This window comes from Diabrotica virgifera, chromosome 8, assembly GCF_917563875.1.
Source record: "Diabrotica virgifera virgifera chromosome 8, PGI_DIABVI_V3a".
NCBI classification, from domain to species: Eukaryota; Metazoa; Arthropoda; class Insecta; order Coleoptera; family Chrysomelidae; genus Diabrotica; species Diabrotica virgifera.
In genome coordinates, this window is record NC_065450.1 from 197,447,116 (window position 1) to 197,465,858 (window position 18,743).

General features: G+C 30.7%; 1 protein-coding gene across 4 annotated transcripts in view; it reads left to right on the forward strand.

Annotated features, from left to right (window-relative positions):
- Window positions 1-18,743, forward strand: part of LOC126889260 (transmembrane protein 135-like) — an 86,032-nt gene that overhangs the window by 5,825 nt on the left and 61,464 nt on the right. The window contains exon 1 of one of the 4 annotated variants that reach the window (XM_050657369.1): window positions 5,361-5,731. The exons of 2 other annotated variants lie outside the window; for them this stretch is intronic. In XM_050657369.1, the coding sequence (XP_050513326.1) occupies window positions 5,570-5,731 (162 nt within the window). In that variant the 5' untranslated portion in view covers window positions 5,361-5,569. Of the gene's footprint in view, window positions 1-5,360; window positions 5,732-7,542; window positions 7,630-18,743 lie in introns of those variants that run through there. One more of the 4 variants, XM_050657370.1, reaches the window with a different exon arrangement.

The window sequence follows — 18,743 nt, forward strand, 5'->3', positions numbered from 1 at the left end:
CTTTGGACTTCCTATATTAATAAGTTCCTGATACAGGTCAAATTGATTTGTTTTGTTAATTGGGCATTCAAGTAACATATGAGTTATACTTCCTATTTGTCCACATTCACAAAAAGGAGTATCACTACAATTAATTTTAAACAAATGGTCTGGTGTGTGACAATGGCCCGTTCGCATTCTAATAATTGATGTCAAGTGCCTTCGATCCACAAATGTGAATTTGTGGAACCAAGGGTTTATAGAAAAATCACTTTGGCATTGTTGATACCATATTTCCCTTTAGTAAAAAAGGGATCTGTCAATTGATTTTTAACTTTTACTTGCGCTACTGTGTGACTCATGGCAGCTTGAACTAACTTTACCAATTTCCTTGGTATACTAAATTCTTGCATAATTAAATCATAAGATTTTTGCATAATTACATTTATGTTAAAATATCATAGGCTTGTCGAAAATCTACAAAAATTTGATAGATCTCTATGTCACGCTCGACAAGCTCCCATAGATACGTTGAATAGCTGGTCAATAGTTGATACAAGCATATACAGGGTGGTTCACCTTATTCGCCTCGGTCTCTGTACGGAAAACCACTTGATATTTTAAAAAAATTTCTTCACAGAAATATACAGGGCCTTTAATACTACAACCTAAAAATAATGTGAATTATACAGGGTGCTCCAAAAAAGAGTGGTATATCAAAGTTATATTTTTTCTTATGGAATGCACTATATCTGATGACATTACTAAATTGACCTTAAAAAATAAGCTATACTTTTATAAGGGTTCCCTATACCTAAATACAGGGTGTTTTGATTTATTTCGATTTTTATGAAAATGTAAGGTTTTAGAAAAAAATAAATATCTACGAATTTAAGAATCAGTAACAGATTCATTCTTGGATCTTTATAATAGACTATTTAGCATACTTAAACAGATGCTTGCTGCAACAAAATTTCTTACAGGGTGGTCAAAATATGAGATTGTTCTATTAACAAATTCAAGCTGTAATAACTTACTTATTTTAAATAGAACACCCTATATCTTACTAGTCTATCGCGTAGAAAATTTACTTAGCTTTCAATTTATATTAGGGTTTCTTATACCTATCTTTTACAGGGTGGTCAAAATATTAGATTGTTCTATTAACAAATTCAAGCTGTAATAACTTACTTATTTTAAATGGAACACCCTGTATCTTACTAATCTATCGCGTATAAAATTTACTTTACTTTCAATCCTTATTACCTATGCCTATCTCCCTTCATTTTTGAAATATTTAAAGATTTCCTAATTTGTAAGCTTTAAAAATTAGAATTAAGTACCTATGTCGTGGTTATGTACAACACATCACCAACACCGGCAATATACTTAAATATCTTAGTCAAGATACTTTCGTTAATAAAATTCATATTTTTATCATTTAATCACACAGTGTTCTTATTTTAAATGACATACTCGATATTCTATTCTTTATAATGGAAGATATTTAAAATCTCTTCAATTCCATGTAAACATTCTCAATACACATGTTATTCTGTAAATGTTAATTCCCACGTTATTCTGTAAATACCCATTTTTACATATTTTTGTACAATAGGCTCGTTTTCGTCATAGTAGCATTGCCTTTAATTGTCTGTAATTGCGATTCAAAGATTCAAATAAGAATTGGTGTTCTTAAATTTATTTAATAACCATTGGTTTAAGATATGGAAAATACTTATACGGAATGAAATATAATTTAAGTATCTTCCAGAATACGGCATCTAATATAGGGTATGCAGTTTAATATATACATATTATTCAATGTCACATGTAGGCCAAAATCAACTAAAACAATACAACACTTTGTGTGATTACATGATAACAATGAAAATTTTATTATTGACAGTATCATGTCTAAGTATATTGCCGGTGTTGGTGATGTGTTGTGCATAATATGTAACCACGACATATTTACTTAATTCTAATTTTTAAAGCTTGCAAATTAGGAAATCTTTAAATATTTAACAAATGAAGGGAGATAGGTATAGGAAACCCTAATAAGAATTAAAAGCTAAATAAATTGTCTACGCGATAGGCTAGTAAGATAGAGGGTGTTCTATTTAAAATAAGTAAGTTATTGCAGCTTGAATTTGTTAATAGAAAAATCTAATATTTTGACCACCCTGTAAAAAGATAGGTGTAGGAAACCCTAATACAAATTGAAAGATAAGTATATTTTCTACGCGATAGACTAGTAAGATACAGGGTGTTCCATTTAAATTAAGTAAGTTATTACAGCTTGAATTTGTTAATAGAACAATCTCATATTTTGACCACCCTGTAAGAAATTTTATTGCAGTAAGCATCTGTTTAAGTATGCTAAATAGTCTATTATTAAGATCCAAGAAGGAATTTGTTACTGATTCTTAGATTCGTAGATATTTATTTTTTTCTAAAACCTTACATTTTCATAAAAATCGAAATAAATCAAAACACCCTGTATTTAGGTATAGGGAACCCTTATAAAAGTATAGCTTATTTTTTAAGGTCAATTCAGTAATGCTATCAGATATAGGGCATTCCATAAGAAAAAATATAACTTTGATATACCACTCTTTTTTGGAGCACCCTGTATAATTCACATTATTTTTAGATTGTAGTATTAATGGCCCTGTATATTACTGTGAAGAAATTTTATTAAAATATCAAGTGGTTTTCCGTACAGACACCGAGGCGAATAAGATGAACCACCCTGTATATACATGCATATCAATGTAACCAGTAATAGCAAAGATATATAGGGTGAGGCAGATAAAGGGCCTATTAGAAATATCTCGAGAACTAAAGGAAACTGAATTATGAAACTTGGAATATGGGGGTTTTGAAGATTGATTTATTTAATGAAAATATTTTAATCGATTTGGTACTTCCGGTTATACCGGAAGTTGCTTATACCTTCGTTTTTTTAAATGGGAAACCCTGTATATTTTTACATTTTTGGATTAACGTCGATTTCTTCTTTCTTAAAATATATGGTTTTGTAACATTATACACGGTAGGTTAAAAGATAATTACGTTTTCTTATTAATTTCGTAGCAATCTTCACACCCTGTAGGATTGTAGTAGTTTGACATAATAAACTCTATTTATGTTCAAATGATTTTTAATATAGTCTACTATTGTTAACAATTGATAGTGTAGCTAAATTTTTAATTTAAGTATACAGGGTGGGTCGAAACTCGGAATGAGTATTTTCTGAGTTTTCTTAAATGAAACACCCTATATTTTAGTATTGTAATGAAATGATATTTTATTGTACTTTTTTACTTCTTAAGCATCCCCTATACCTAACTGCTTTAATTTGTGCTTAATTGTTAATCGCACCAACAATCTTAACTTCGATGGTATTTTGACACCTCAACCATTATTGGCAATTTTAAGTATCAGTCTAGATTAATATGTATTTATTTCCAAAAAAATATTTGTAATTGAATATTTTCACGGCCAACCTAATACAATTTCACCTATTTTGTGTTGCAATTAATGTTTGGCTTGAATAACCAATAACTCACAAATTAAAGCAGTTAGGTATAGGGAATGATTAAGAAATTAAAAAGTACCATAAAAGAACATTTCCTTACAGTACTAAAATACAGGGTGTTTCATTTAAGAAAACTCAGAAAATACTCATTCCGAGTTTCGACCAACCCTGTATACTAAAATGAAAAATTAAACTATACCAATAACTCTTAGCAATAGTAGACTATATTAAAAATCATTTGAACATTAATAGAGTTTATTATATCAAACTACTACAATCATACAGGGTGTGAATATTACTACGAAATTAATAAGAAAACGTTATTATCTTTTAACCTACCCTGTATAATATTACAAAACCTTATATTTTAAGAAAAAAGAAACCGAGGAGAACCCAAAAGTGTAAAAATATATAGGGTGTCCCATTTAAAATATTTCCATTAAATAGTTTATACCTCAAAACCCTTGTATTCCAATTTTTATTATTCTCTTAGCTTTAGTTCTCGAGATATTTCTAATAGGCCCTTTATCTGCCTCACCCTGTACAGATTCATGTAGATTTGTAGATCATGGGGATCATGGTCACGGTTATTAGACTTTATTACGGTTGTCTTGTCCGACGGTGGTGGGGAGACTTATATTTTTGACTTTACGTCACAAGAGTTTACATTTTGAAAGAGTTGACATAATTTTGAAAAATATGATACATTTGCCACAATAGGTATGCGTGTAAAAGTAAGGCCACACGTTACTATTTAACTGACAGTGCTCTCACCATCGACTGAATAAAAAATCTTTATTATTAATCCTTTCTCCGCAACTGAGGGTATCTTATCAACTGTATAGGGCTTTTCATTCACAGTCATTTGTTTCGAGCTTCTGTCATGTGTCACATAATATTAATATATCTACGTCATACGTTATTGGCATATACCAATGATAGAAACCAAAGACGTATGTCGTAGATGTATTAATATTATGTGACACATGACAGAAGCTCGAAACAAATGACAATCGATGAAAAGCCCTATTGTTTTTAAACAATACATGATAAAATAAAAATATTTACAGTTAGTATAAATAATTACGTAGACCAATTTTAACAGTTATTTCCAATACAGATTTCAATCCTCTTCAAATAGTTTCTAATGTCTTTTGATGTAAAATAATTATTAGGGAAGCTGGAATTCAACAGTTCAGAATTTTACATTGAGTTAATGCAAAACTTTGACGCATGTCAAAATTCTCAATGTGTTTTAATTGTATTCATTTTTTTCGAATCCTGAGAAAACTAATAAATATTTTTGAAAAATTTAAACTCAGAATGAAAGGCTACATTATTACCGAGGGCTGAAAGTCCCTGAAAACTTCTATAATGTTTATTTTAATAAGTTACAGGGCTGAAAATAAAAGAGAAGTGTGATATTTAATTTCAAATATTTCATTCAATAGAATCTGCTTGTTTATTCTAAGGGGCTTTCCGCCCTCGGTAATAATGTAATCTTGCATCCTGCGTTTAAATTTTTCTAAAATACTTGGTTTTCTCAGGATTCGAAAAAATCATATTACGATTCAAATGACAGTAAACTCTCGTGACGTAATCTCACCCTTAATGTTCATTGGTTAGTCGATTTAGGCAACCGTAGTAATATCTAAGAACCGTGGATCATGGTAGCATTTTTAAAGATACATAATATGGAATTCTTTCTCCGCTAAATGTATGATGTATTGCATAAGCCCTGAATTATTGAGATTATCTTCCGTTTCTCGGACAAATAGTCAATTCGACTTCTCAATTACCAAAAAACATGACGTCCTGTGTCAAGCCCATATGTAATTTGACAACGTAAAAACCAAACATGCGTTAATTTTTAAGATTAAAATTAGTGAAACAGTCGTACTTCGTACTGAGGTTCCTATGAGGTTGTACAGAAGGTTTGCGGAGACAAAACGGTACAAAGTTCTTCTCCAAAAACCTCTACGATACTTATAGTCTTTACCATTATGATCAAATTTATATAAATAGTGTTGTGAATTGTTTTGGAAAATGTCCCAAACTTTTAGCAAAATAATCCCAATTACTAGCCCCATTGCTGCTACTTGTATGGAATATGTCCATCCCTGGACAGATAGCTGTGCTCAAGCTACTTGTGGACTTTACCTTTACTGCATTTACGATTCTTTGAGGATCTATGGCACTGTTTACATGGTTAGTATGTATTATAAAATATTTGAACCAGAACAATTATTATTATATTAAAAACGAAAATCAAGAATATTAATGTTAAGTACAAAGTACTGTCCCTAATTAATTTAGTTAATTCATGTATTACTTAATAATATGTTGTTACTTTGGACCAAGAAAAAATGATGTTAGAACTTTGTAACAGGTTTAAATACCACCAAAAATTTGAAAGTAGGTTAATAAAAGTTTGATGATTGATAGACAATTAGAATTAAATTAAGAAGAGGCATTATATTAAATTTTAGTAAAAGAGGTTGAACATAATAAGTATATATTTTTGAGCTACTGTTCTTGTACTTTTTTTGTCATATTTTTCCATTTTTTAAATTTGACAAATCTAATGAACTGAAGAAAAAAATTATTTTGAATAAGGAAAATTTGAAATTGGTCATTAAAAAAATGATTATGATATAAAAGGCGAAGTGTGTAAGTACGTAGAATCTGTTTTTCTATTATTGAAACCCCCTTTTGTGTTCTGCTATACTTTTATTAAAGGTACTGCCAGTTTGACCGATGTAAGTTTTTGGGCAGTCTCCACATGCAAATTTGTATATCGATGGCTTAGTGTGAAAACCTCGTATCTCATTAAATTACAATTTTACAGGAGAGGCAAAAAACTGATTTTCGGCATAATATAACCTAAAAACAAAAACTGCTGTTATGTATTTTTAATTTGAGCACATTGAGACAACTATCTGATATTGGCTTAGAGCTAAAAGTGTTAAATGTTGCTATTAAATTGGAAATACAAATATTAACTATGAAAAACACGTAAATATCCTTGCAGTATATAGAGCCTTTGCCCAAGTAACTATGATAACCTCGTATATCTTGATATACGTGGTTTTCATCTCAAATGAGATTGTGTATATTATTATTTACGAGGTTTTCATTTTTCGTAGCTTATTGCACACCTCCAAATACTAGGTTGATACAGTACAAATCTTTTGATTTAAGGTTCATAAAATGTTTCTGTATGCAGGACTACCTCTTGTTGTTCACAAAAACATTTCTCCAAGTCGAATCCCTCAAACAAACACTTCAAATTAAGTACCAAATTCTTGGTTATAAATATACGTGGTATTCACACTAAATCAAGAGAGCAATTGATATACGTGGTTTCTTTTTTCGGCTGTAGAAAATAGTCTAGTGTATTTGGATTTTTTCTAACAGTTGTAGATCGTGAGATACAAGGTTTTCAAACTAAAACCACCAAAATGTTATTTTCGAAAAAAAATGAGATACGAGGTTTTCACACTTAGCCATCGATATACCAATATGCTTTTTCTGTTGGCTCTTGTTCTTAATATATTTGCTTAAGTTGTTGTTTGTCCTGAATGTTGGTGTTCCTTTCTTTTTTATGTTTGGCCATTTTTGTTGAGATTTTGCTTGCATATGTAATCAAGCAGAAGAACTGGGTTTTTTCCAACGAACTGTCAACACTGATGGAATGGCCCGTACCATTCCAACAGTGAAGCGAGATAGGCGCCAACATACAAGAGAGAGGTTCTAGCACTTCTAGAGAGACATGAGAGAGACAGAGAATTTGTCAGGTAAAATTTGCTACAACTACAACGTACCTGAGCACTTTCTGGCGATTATCTTCCCTCTTTTACCTGATTATCTTCTATCTCATCCTGGCGCCATTAAATTTGCTTCATGGCGATTCCATCATTGTTGACAGTTCGTTGGTTTTTTCTCTGATTGTGGAAAGACTAATTTCAGGGCTTCTTTATGAAATTTTTGGTTTAAAATGTTGTTTATTAGTTGTTCCTTGTATTAATTCCTGAATGAATAGTTGTACTGAACTACTTGTGGACTTTATCTTTACTGCTATTACAACTCGTGGCACTGTTTACATGGTTAGTATATCCCATTTTAACCCTGCGATACTCTGTGTCACATTTTAAAGCTTTAATAAGTTTTACCAATATTCTTTCGTACACACCATTATCTATTTATTTGGATATGTGCGAGTGACTATCTTTAAAGTACTACCTGCGGGTATTGCATTTTCTGAAGTGTTTTATCAGTTTGATATTGAGCGTTGAAGTGAGAGTTGTTCAATAATTTTTTTTTGCAAAAATCAAAATGAGAAAAAAATTCAGTGCAATGTGTGTTTATAAGATAAATTCAATTATCTTGTATTTAGGTACAGTCGGAAAAATAAAAGATTACCCATGAACGATCACATCAATCACATATTTTGTATTTTCTGTCTTTTTCCATAAATAGCAAAACGAGAGAGAGAGAGAGAGAGAGAGAGAGAGAGAGATTATTAATAATCTGAATAATATGTGATTGATATGATCGTTCATGGGTAATCTTTCATTTTTCCAACTGTACTTAATTTACTTTTGGGATGTTTGTGAATTTTTTTTTGTAGTAGGTAAACGTTTTCTTTGTTCAGATTACATTGTAAGACTGACCACTCGTTTTTTATTTTGCACCTGAGTTATTACATTATGTTAAAGTCATACAATAGAATGTTAACAATAACGCTTTTCTTTTGTTATTCTAAAAATTTTTTTGATATTTTTAACATCTAATACCGTTTTTTGTATGTGCGGCATTAGGTAGTGCAGTGTATCCACTCATGTACCTTTATGAGATGTGGCTACCGGAGGGTTAACCAGAAAAATTGTATTACAAACTAAAATCAATAATATTAATTTTAAGTACAAAGTACTAGACACGGCGAAAACGACGGGTCCGTTGGGAAAAATATTCCCATGAGATTTTTTTGCCTAATCACATTCGTGAGACATCCCAGAATAAGGTTCAAGAAGTCGCCCACGTGAAAAAAGGTCCAAATTTTTTTAACAATTTTTTTTAATCAAATTGCAAAAATCAATATTGCCCGGACAATTTTTTTGTAGGTTTTTTGGACCATTCTGGATAAAAAAGGTCTCTTATAATTTTTCTCTAAAGGTGATTGTTTTCGAGTTAAAAGCAATTTAATATTGAAAAAAACGAAAAATGGCTATTTTCAAGGCTTAATAACTCGGTTAAAAGTTATTATGTATTATGAAAGTCAGAAAGTGACTAAATCAAAGTTTAATGCCCCCTTACAAGATCCTGAAGAAATTTTTGTCATTATTTTATTACTAAGCTGTTATTTTTAAGTAATAATAATGAGCGCCATGCACGTGTTAGGCGGCCGTAAATGCTGAGTGTGAGAGAGATGCCATTCCGGCAGTCCAAAATTGTGCATCTTACTTGCACTCACATTTACAGCCGCGTCAATACAATCTAACCGCCCATTGTTATTAATTAAAAATAACAGCTTAGTAATAAATTTATAACACAGATTTCTTCAGAATCATGTAGCGGAGACTTTAAATTTTGATTTAGTCACTTTCTAACTTTCATAATAATAATTTTTAACCGAGTTATTAAGTCTTAAAAAGGGTCATTTTCGCATTTTTCAAATTTTAAATTGCTTATAACTCGAAAAAGATCAACTTTAGAGAAAAATTATAAGAGACCTTTTTTTGTCCAGAATGGTCCAAAAAACCTAAAAAAAATTGTCCGAGCCAAAAATATTGATTTTTGCAATTTGAATAAACAAAATTGTTAAAAAAAAATTGAACCACTTTTCACGTGGGTGACTTCTTGAACCTTATTCTGGGATGTCTCACGAATGTGATTATGCAAAAAAATCTCATGGGAATATTTTTCCCAACGGACCCGTCGTTTTCGCCTTGTCTATACTGTCCCAATTAATTTAGTTAATTCATGTATTATTTACTTACTAAAATATTGTTACTTTAGAGCAAGAAATGATGTTAGAACTTTGGAACAGGTTTACTTAAATACCACCAAGAACTTTGGAAGAGGTTTACTTAAATACCACCAAAAACTTTGAGAATAGTTGTAGTTGTAGTAGGTTAATAACAGATTTTGATAAAAGAGGTTGACTATATTATACAGTGATGAGCGCGCTAATAACCGGCAAGATAACTCAAAAGATGGAAAACATAATACATTGCGAAACAAAAAGAGATAAAACTAGTGAAGGTGGAAATTATAAATAAATAAATAGTTTATTTACGGCCAAAAATACCATTTACAAAAATACCACATATCACAATAGGTATAGGTAGTATCACAATCATAAATACATATTAAAATATAGAACAATATCACTATATAAAGACTGAAAAATCAAAAATATATATATATATATATATATATATATATATATATATATTAAATACAATTTAGCATTTTTTTTAAAATTTTTTCTTAAAACCAGGCAATGAACAGTCAAAAAAGTCAATATCGATATTATTGGCCCCCTTAGACATTCTTCCAATTGCTTTGTTCTGTGCATAATTGGTGCAATGAAAGTCTACAAAAAATAGTTCTTTACTACGAGTATTACATTGAGGAACTCTATATTTTATCTTCTCAAGAAGTGTTGAGCAATCAACCAATCCATTAGCAATCTTATATAAGAAAACTAAATCAAGAAATGATCTTCTATTTTCCAGTGATGATAAATCTAGTAAGTTGAGAATTTCACTATAATTGATGTTTTCAGACGGTATATTTAGTTTATATGCAATGAATTTTAGAAATTTTTTTTGGACTTTCTCTATATTATCGATGTGGCATCTGTAGTAGGGTGTCCATATGCAGCTTGAATATTCTATTATTGATCTAACTAATGCACAATAGACAGATTTAAGACAATTTATATTATTAAAATCAGAAAGACTACGTTTTACAAAACCAAGCATCTTCAAAGCTCTATTAACAACAAACTCAAAGTGCTTAGTAAAACTCAAAGATGAGTCAAAAATAATGCCTAAATCTTTAATGGATGTTAAAATTTCCAAGTTTTTGTTGTTAATAGAATAGTTAAAGAGTGTAGGTTGTAAGATTCTGTGATATCTCATTATTTTACATTTATCAATATTTAAATTCAGTTTATTGTCACAACACCACCTGAAAAAATTATCAAGATTCTCTTGTATTAGAAGACAGTCATTTACATCTTTAACTACCCTAAATATCTTTAAATCATCAGCATACAGTAATATTTTACAATCGGAAAAGCAGTTTAAAACATCGTTGACAAAACAATTAAAAAGCATTGGAGAGAGATGACTTCCTTGAGGAACTCCTGATAAGACTTTAATTTCTGATGATAAGCAATCATGAATTTTGACAAATTGTCTTCTATTTGTTAAGTAACTTTCAAGCCATGATAATAATGATCCATGAATTCCTAATGCAGATAATTTTTTAACTAATATATCCTTATTCACCCTGTCAAATGCCTTGGAGAAATCGGTGTAGATCACATCAACCTGCCACCGGCTCTCCAAGGCCTCTAAAATGAATTCCTCCAATACAAGTAGGTTTGTAGATGTAGATCTGCCTGACATAAAACCATGTTGTTCATATATTAGTATGGATTTTATTTTTGGATATAATTTTTCAGTTATTAACATTTCAAAGATTTTAGCAAAAATAGAGATTTTTGAAACTGCTCTGTAGTTCTCAATAGATTTCTTATCGTTATTTTTGTGTATCGGGGTAACATAACTATCTTTCCATTTATCAGGAAAAACACCTTGAGACAACGACATATTAAAAACTTTACATAAAACCCGAGAAAGGATGAATCTACAATTATAAACAAAAATGGGTGAAATATTATCAGGGCCGCATTTTAGATTAAGGTTTATTTTTTCTATGCTATTATATACATCTACTTCACTAATATCACAACTATTAATATCGACATAATTATTATATAGAAACGATTTTGCTGTATCTAAACTAGAATTCGAAATTGTATATGCAGAGGCAAAAAAACTTCCAAAATAGTTACAAATTTGTTGAGGATCATCCGTTGAAATATCGCCATAATTCATAGTACTAGGTAATTCATAATGATTCCGTTTACTATTTACAAATTTCCAAAATTCCTTTTTATTTGACACAATCCCTTCTAGATCCCTAACATATACATTATAGCTATTTACTGATTGAGTTTTACATTCTTCTCTAAGATTTGAAAAAATTTTATAATCTTCAGGTAATTTTGTTAACTTATATTTTTTGTGAGCTTGTTTTTTAGAAAAATAAGTTCTTCCAATTCGGGTGAGTGCCATTTTGGAAATTTGCGGTTTTTACATCTATGTTTTGGTATAAAAACGTCTATAGCATAATGTAATATTTCATATAACATGTGTATAGCTTGATTAATATTATTACTCTTAAAAATATCATCCCAATTAAAAGAACCTAAAAATTCATTCACTTGGATATAATTAGCATTTCTAAAATCAGTATAAACATAGTCAAATTTTAGTAAAGATATCTTATCAAGATTTAGATCAAAAATTAAGGCTGGATGATGTCTGTCACATTTAACAATTGGTACGGTCTTGGCTCGTGTTTTTATATTTTCAACATTTGTGAAAATCAAATCAAGGTAGTTACCGAGATAATTAGGTATAGTATTTACTTGAAAAAAATTTAAGTAAGCAAAAAGGTCAGATATGCATTTAACTTTATCCGTTAACATACCAATAGCTCTAGAACCAAATTCATCACTTTCCCATCTTATCTTTGATATATTAAAGTCAGCAGATAAAAATACTGACGAGAAATTCTGACTTGCCAATATTTCTTCCACTGATCTTGCATAATCTTCATAAATTTCCAACGACGCATCTGGAGGAATGTAGACACACCCAAAAAGAATTTTCTTAGTAGCACATATGATTTGTACAAAAACATTTTCTATATTTGATATAGTAGATTTTAAAACTGAAGATTGTAGTGTTTTCTTAACTGCAATTAGTGATCCACCCAATCGTTGAGCATTGCTTGTTTATTTTGAACGATCACATCGATAAATAACGTAATCTTCAATGTTTAGTTCCTTATCATGGATTTCAGAATGTAAAGATGTTTCTGTTAGGAGTATAACATCAAGTTCATCTGATATTATTGATGATGAGAATTCTCTTAGTTTCGTGCGTATTCCACGTACATTTTGATAGTAAATGCTAAGGGAGTTTTTGTTATTTCTCTTATGTTGTGGCTAGATGAGCTACAAATTTCGTTCAGTACACTGCATACTAGGTCTCTTGAATGAATTCGTCCCTTCGTTTGCGACACGACGCCAAAGATGGGCCCGTTCGATGTTGCTGCGCGATATTTTACAGCTCAGTCTGGCCATCTACTATTCTCACCATGGGACCCATTTTCGCGCTTCATTTAACGGCTCTTACGGCGCCGTAAATTATCGCGTGTCTGGCCTTAGGCTTATCCACTCGTTTCTCTTTTTATCTATTAGTCTTTATTATTTTTTTTTATTTATTTATTTCGACAGTAGAACCATTTACAAACGAATACAAAAAAAAAACAGTAAAAGTAAAAATCATGTACAAAAAACATCAAAAATCAACGAATAAAAGACAATTAAACAATAAAATTTGTAAAATAACACAGTATATCCAATTACAGAAGATGAAAAATATCACATATTTAAATCATTAAACTCCCAAGCTGCCTTGTAAAGATATTAATGCTTGGACAGAATGGATCAAGTAGCATGTCATTGCATAAGCTGAGCATTCTCGACAAGGGAAAATGACGAGCATACTCAGTCCTATGAAAATGAATATAAAAGAGTGCAGTGTGTCGAGTTCTATGTATTGTGTTTAAGTACACATTATCCAATAACGAGGGACAATTAATAGCATTGTCTAGAATTTTAAATAGAAACAACATATCCGCTCTCAACCTGCGGTTCTTCAGTGTAGCAACATTAAATTGAGACATTATTCCAAAATAATCTATGACGAAATTTTCAGTATTTCTTATATTAGTATGTGCTCTATAAGCTAAGGATCTTAGAAACTTCCGCTGAACGCTCTCCAATCCATCAATGTAAACTTGATGAAATGGAGACCAAACAGAGCAGTATTCAAGTCCTGAGCGCACTAGAGACAGTAATTGGAATACAGTAGGTGAGAGATCATGACTGTTGCGATAAATAAAACCAAGATTGCGAAATCCTGTTTCCTTAATTTTAAGATAACGGCTTCTAAATGTCAATGCACAATCCAATAATACACCCAAATCCTTAATCTCAGTAACTGAATCCAAGAGTACATCATTAAGAACATATCTATTAGCTGTTAGATTAATTTATACGACCAAATGAAATACAAGAACATTTAGTCGGATTTAGGCTTAAACCATTTTGTTTCGACCATAAACATATATTATTAACATCATCTTGCAGAAGATCTCTATCTGATATATCATGTATGTAACGAAATAACTTAAGATCATCAGCAAATAGTAGAAAGTGTGAGTTTTTGATAGCCTTACCAATATCGTTAATGAACAAGTTAAAGAGCAAGGGACCACAATGAGACCCTTGTGGGACACCAGAACAACAATGGAATTCTTTAGAAACATAATTGTTGATACGAACTTGTTGTGTACGTCCCATCAAAAAGCTTTACATCCAATTAACAATGGGTTCACCAAAGCCAGACGCATGAAGTTTATGAACCAACAGGTTATGATTAACCCTGTCAAATGCCTTTGAGAAATCAGTATAAATGCTGTCGAACTGAATCTTATTCTCAAATCCACCCAACAAGTATTGTTGGTAGTTGACAAGGTTTGTTACAGTTGACTTTCCATTAGAAAAACCATGTTGCTCATCAATAATTATGTTTCGGCAAGCCCAGGTAAGATTTATCGATACCAATTTATCTAGAAGTTTTGGGATTGCTGATTGAATAGTTATACCTCTATAATTATTTACACACTCACGATTGCCAGATTTATAGATAGGCGTAAGAAAACTATTTTTTCAATAATGTGGAAATATAGATGATGACAATGATAAATTGAAAATTTGTTGTAAATGTTTACAAAGGGAAAACATACAGTTCTTAATAAGTGCTACAGGTATACCATCAGGCCCTGAAGAATATGTAGTTTTTCAACTCATAATTCCCTCAAAAACATCTGTCAGACTAAATTCCAGAGTTTGGATATCTACACTTTACTCTAATTCAAAGTTAATTCTAATTAAAAATAATTGGCAAATAGATTGACTATTTCCTCACCACATTGAGCTATTACATCCCCACCTTCATTAGACATTACATTAGGATAAGCGTTAGACCCACGTGTAGCATTAACATGTCTCCAAAAAGAGCGGGGATTGCTTGAAAGATTTGCTTGAATATTCTCTAAATAGTTTTTATAACATACTGCTTGTAATGATTTACATCTTTCCCTTAACACTGAAAATTCCTCATATGAGTTGCCAGATGCTTTAAAATTCCGGTGAGCTATTTTTTTCTGTATGACAAGTTCAATCAATTCTCGTGAAAACCAAACTGGAAAGTTCAACGATTTAAACCGATTGACAGGAACAAACATACTGATGGCGTCATATAAAATATGGTAAAAATTTTCTATGCAGCAATCAATATCTGATACATCTAATACCTCGTTCCAAGGAATTGATGCTAAATGTTCATTTAAAACCTGATAATTACATTTTTTTAAATCATGATAAAAGACATCATATTTAAGAAACAAATTTAAATTAACCGCAGGTAACAATATAGTATAAGCTGAATGATGTTGAGAAGTATTCAATAGAATATCAGTAGAAATTGACACAACTGCATCCCTCTGCGTACAAAAAACTAGATCTAAAAATTTATTATTAAGGTTAGGCAAAGTATTTACTTGTGACATATTAAGAAAATTATAGCAAGTACAAATAATATTTGCTGGATAGTGTTGCGGACACTCAACTGTTACACCTACACCATCACTAAGATTATACCAGGATGCCTCAGGTAGGTTGTAGTCACCACAAATACAGAACTCACAGTCACTGAATCTATCTGCTAAGTCCAATATACAGGTGGGATGCTCTTGAGCTACAGCTATAGCTGTATTCTACAGCTGGAATAGTCTTGAGCTAGAGTTCTTTCAGAAGTTATGGATTCAGAAGTTACTTGATTGAAGTTCATTTTATCTAACAATAGAACACTGAAACCTTCTGTTTTCAATAATCCTACAAAATATATGATTATAGATTCTAGTAAGGATAGCCTAAAGCCTTTGTTTTGAATATGGAGTATTTGAAATTTGCCATTAAAAGAATGATAATGATCTAGAATGTGAAGTACATACATAGAATCGTTTTTCTATTATTGAAAGCTCTTTTGTGTTCTGCTATACTTTTGTTAAAGGTTCTACCAGTTTGACCTATGTAAGTTTTTAGTCAGTCGGTCACCTCATGTAACTTGTAACTCTGGTGGTGGGAAGACTAATTTCAGTGTTTTCTTCTGCAGTTTTTGGTTTACAATTTTGTTTATTATTTGTTTGTTGTATCCATTGTTTACTTACTACTACTTGTTTAATGATATTCAGTTCTATATCGTAGTTATTTTTTGACATGTGAATTTCTGTTCCGAAAGAGTACCAATCCCACAAGGATAGAAATTATTTTTACTTATTAATTTTTAAATGAGATTCGAACTCACGACCCCTGAATCCAAAGGTAGGCTCTCTTACCACTGAGCCACAGAGTGAGTAATTGAAGTATTGAAAACAAAAGTTTTCAGTGTTTTATTGTTAAATAGGATTTTTCTTTGAGTCACCAAAGTCACAGAAATAGAAAGGAAAGTCTATATCTAAGATTATTTGATGATAAAAATATTAAAGAAAACTAGGCAAACATTACATATTGATAATGTTTATTATATTTGCTTTAGATAAAGTAATTCTACAGAAAAATCTTTTTATGCCTACTTCTACAATGTACAGCTGGTTCCAAAAAAAACTGATACGACTTTTAAAGCGTATTTTGCAGAAAATTGAGCAGTGTACTTTCTTCTTCTCTTTCTTTTTGTTTTTGATTTATAGGCGATCTTGATGTAGTCTGGCTCTAAGCCATATCAAAATCGCTGACTATGTTCTTGTAAAAAGCTTTTGATGAGGTGTGATATAATGAATATGAGTTTAATTATATTTAATTTATTATATTTTGAAGAATAAATACTTATTATTTACATACTGTCACTGCCAAATCTTAAAATTTGTGAGATAACTTCAACCTGAAAAAATGGCTGTTTGTTTGTTTATTTTATTATTTGTCTGTCATAATAAATATAATATAATGTCAGACCAATCATACCCTGGTGCGGGAGCACGCCAAATAGAATTCTATTTTAGTGACGTCACGTTGCCTAGCAACCGTCGATTATCCCATTATAAAATTCTATTTTGTGACGTCAGCAAAATAGAATTCTATTTGGCGTGCTCTGGGCCCTGCTCAAAATAATCAAATCGTACTAAGAGTCGTATCAGTTTTTTTAGGAACCAGCTGGAATCAGTTATATAGTTAAAAAAAAACTATTTGTGAAATTATTAGAAAACTTTATAAAACGAATCATTGGAATCTTTTATCAATGAGGCACTTTGGTACCCTTAGAATAATTCTTTTCAGAGAAGCTAAGTGTTTTTTTGTATAATATGATTTTTCAGGCCTTATGTACATAATTTCCATCAACTTTTGAAGTGAATGACAGTTAGATATTAGCTGGAGATAGTTCTTTTGGATATAATATTGATTTGTCTCTTTAGATCATTTGTAGAAAGATTTTTTAAATGGTGTCGTATATTTTTCAGTCTAAACTTTCTATATCTGTATGTCTGTCAATTTTTATATACCTTGACAAATAGTAACTCTGTAAAGCACTTAGAAAAATATTTTTTAGATATAATGTATATTTTTTTAGTAACTAATCTTCAAACTGCCCAAATGTCTGTGATATTAAATAAGTCTGCCCTTTCTTCTTTGCTTTTAGCTCATGATAATAAAAACACTACAAGCTGCCGCTGCAAGAATGCCATCCATAGCGCTCACAGTTCTTTAACTGAATAGGGAACTTGCAAATTTTTTTGAAGTTATACTTCTTTATGATCGAGAGTGAAATTTTATAATACCGGGCGCATGCGCACACAGACAGTATGTAGTTCGTTGCTAATCTTTCAAGATATGTATGTATCAGCGCTGTCAGCGCAAATAAGTCATTAAAAGGATATATTAGTGTTTTTAGTAATTGTATTATTTATTATAATTTTTGTGTCCTTGGAGTTGTCTTCCTCGGGAATAAGATCTTTTATAATAATAGTAAGTATATTTAAAGTATTTTTGTATACTTCACTTATTCTATTAAATTTGTCGGTATGTATGAGAAATCTTGTAACCTGTCAAAGCGAAGGGAATATAGCTCAGTGGGAGAGCGTGTGACCGGAGATCGAGAGGTCCTGGGTTCAAATTCCGGACGCTTCATATTCTTTTTTTTTTTAATTTTTGGTATCGTTTTAATAAAATTTTTTTAAAAGTGATAAAGTAAGAAAGTTAGTTTAATATTTAAATAAAATACAAATAACCTGTTAAGTATATTTATTTCTTTGAAATTATATAATAGAAGTATAACTTCTTACGTGCGTACAAAGTACACACACATTCTTTTTTTATTACATAATAATGTTCAGTTTTGTTTAAAAATGAGATTTTCAAAATTTCATGCTTCAAAAACTCATAATAACTTTAAGTACAAATTTAAATTCTTCTGTGATTTAAAATAGTTCAAACGACCCGTGACGTCACATAGTGGTACTATATGGTTATGTTTATGGTTATATATTTAGGTATATTCGTCTTCTTCTTTAGTTTATTGGCCTCCACCTACTTGGGTATTTGGCCAGCTTATCGTCGCGGAATAAGGGAAAAATATTTATATTCTAATGACATTTATCGTATGTCATTGTAATAATATATACCAGTTTGTTGAGATTGGAGTTTGATACAGTTTTTGAAGGATAGGAAAGAAGGTTTACTATGGAAAATAAAAGAAAACACTATAAGTGTTGTTTAGTGCCATTTTGTAAATGT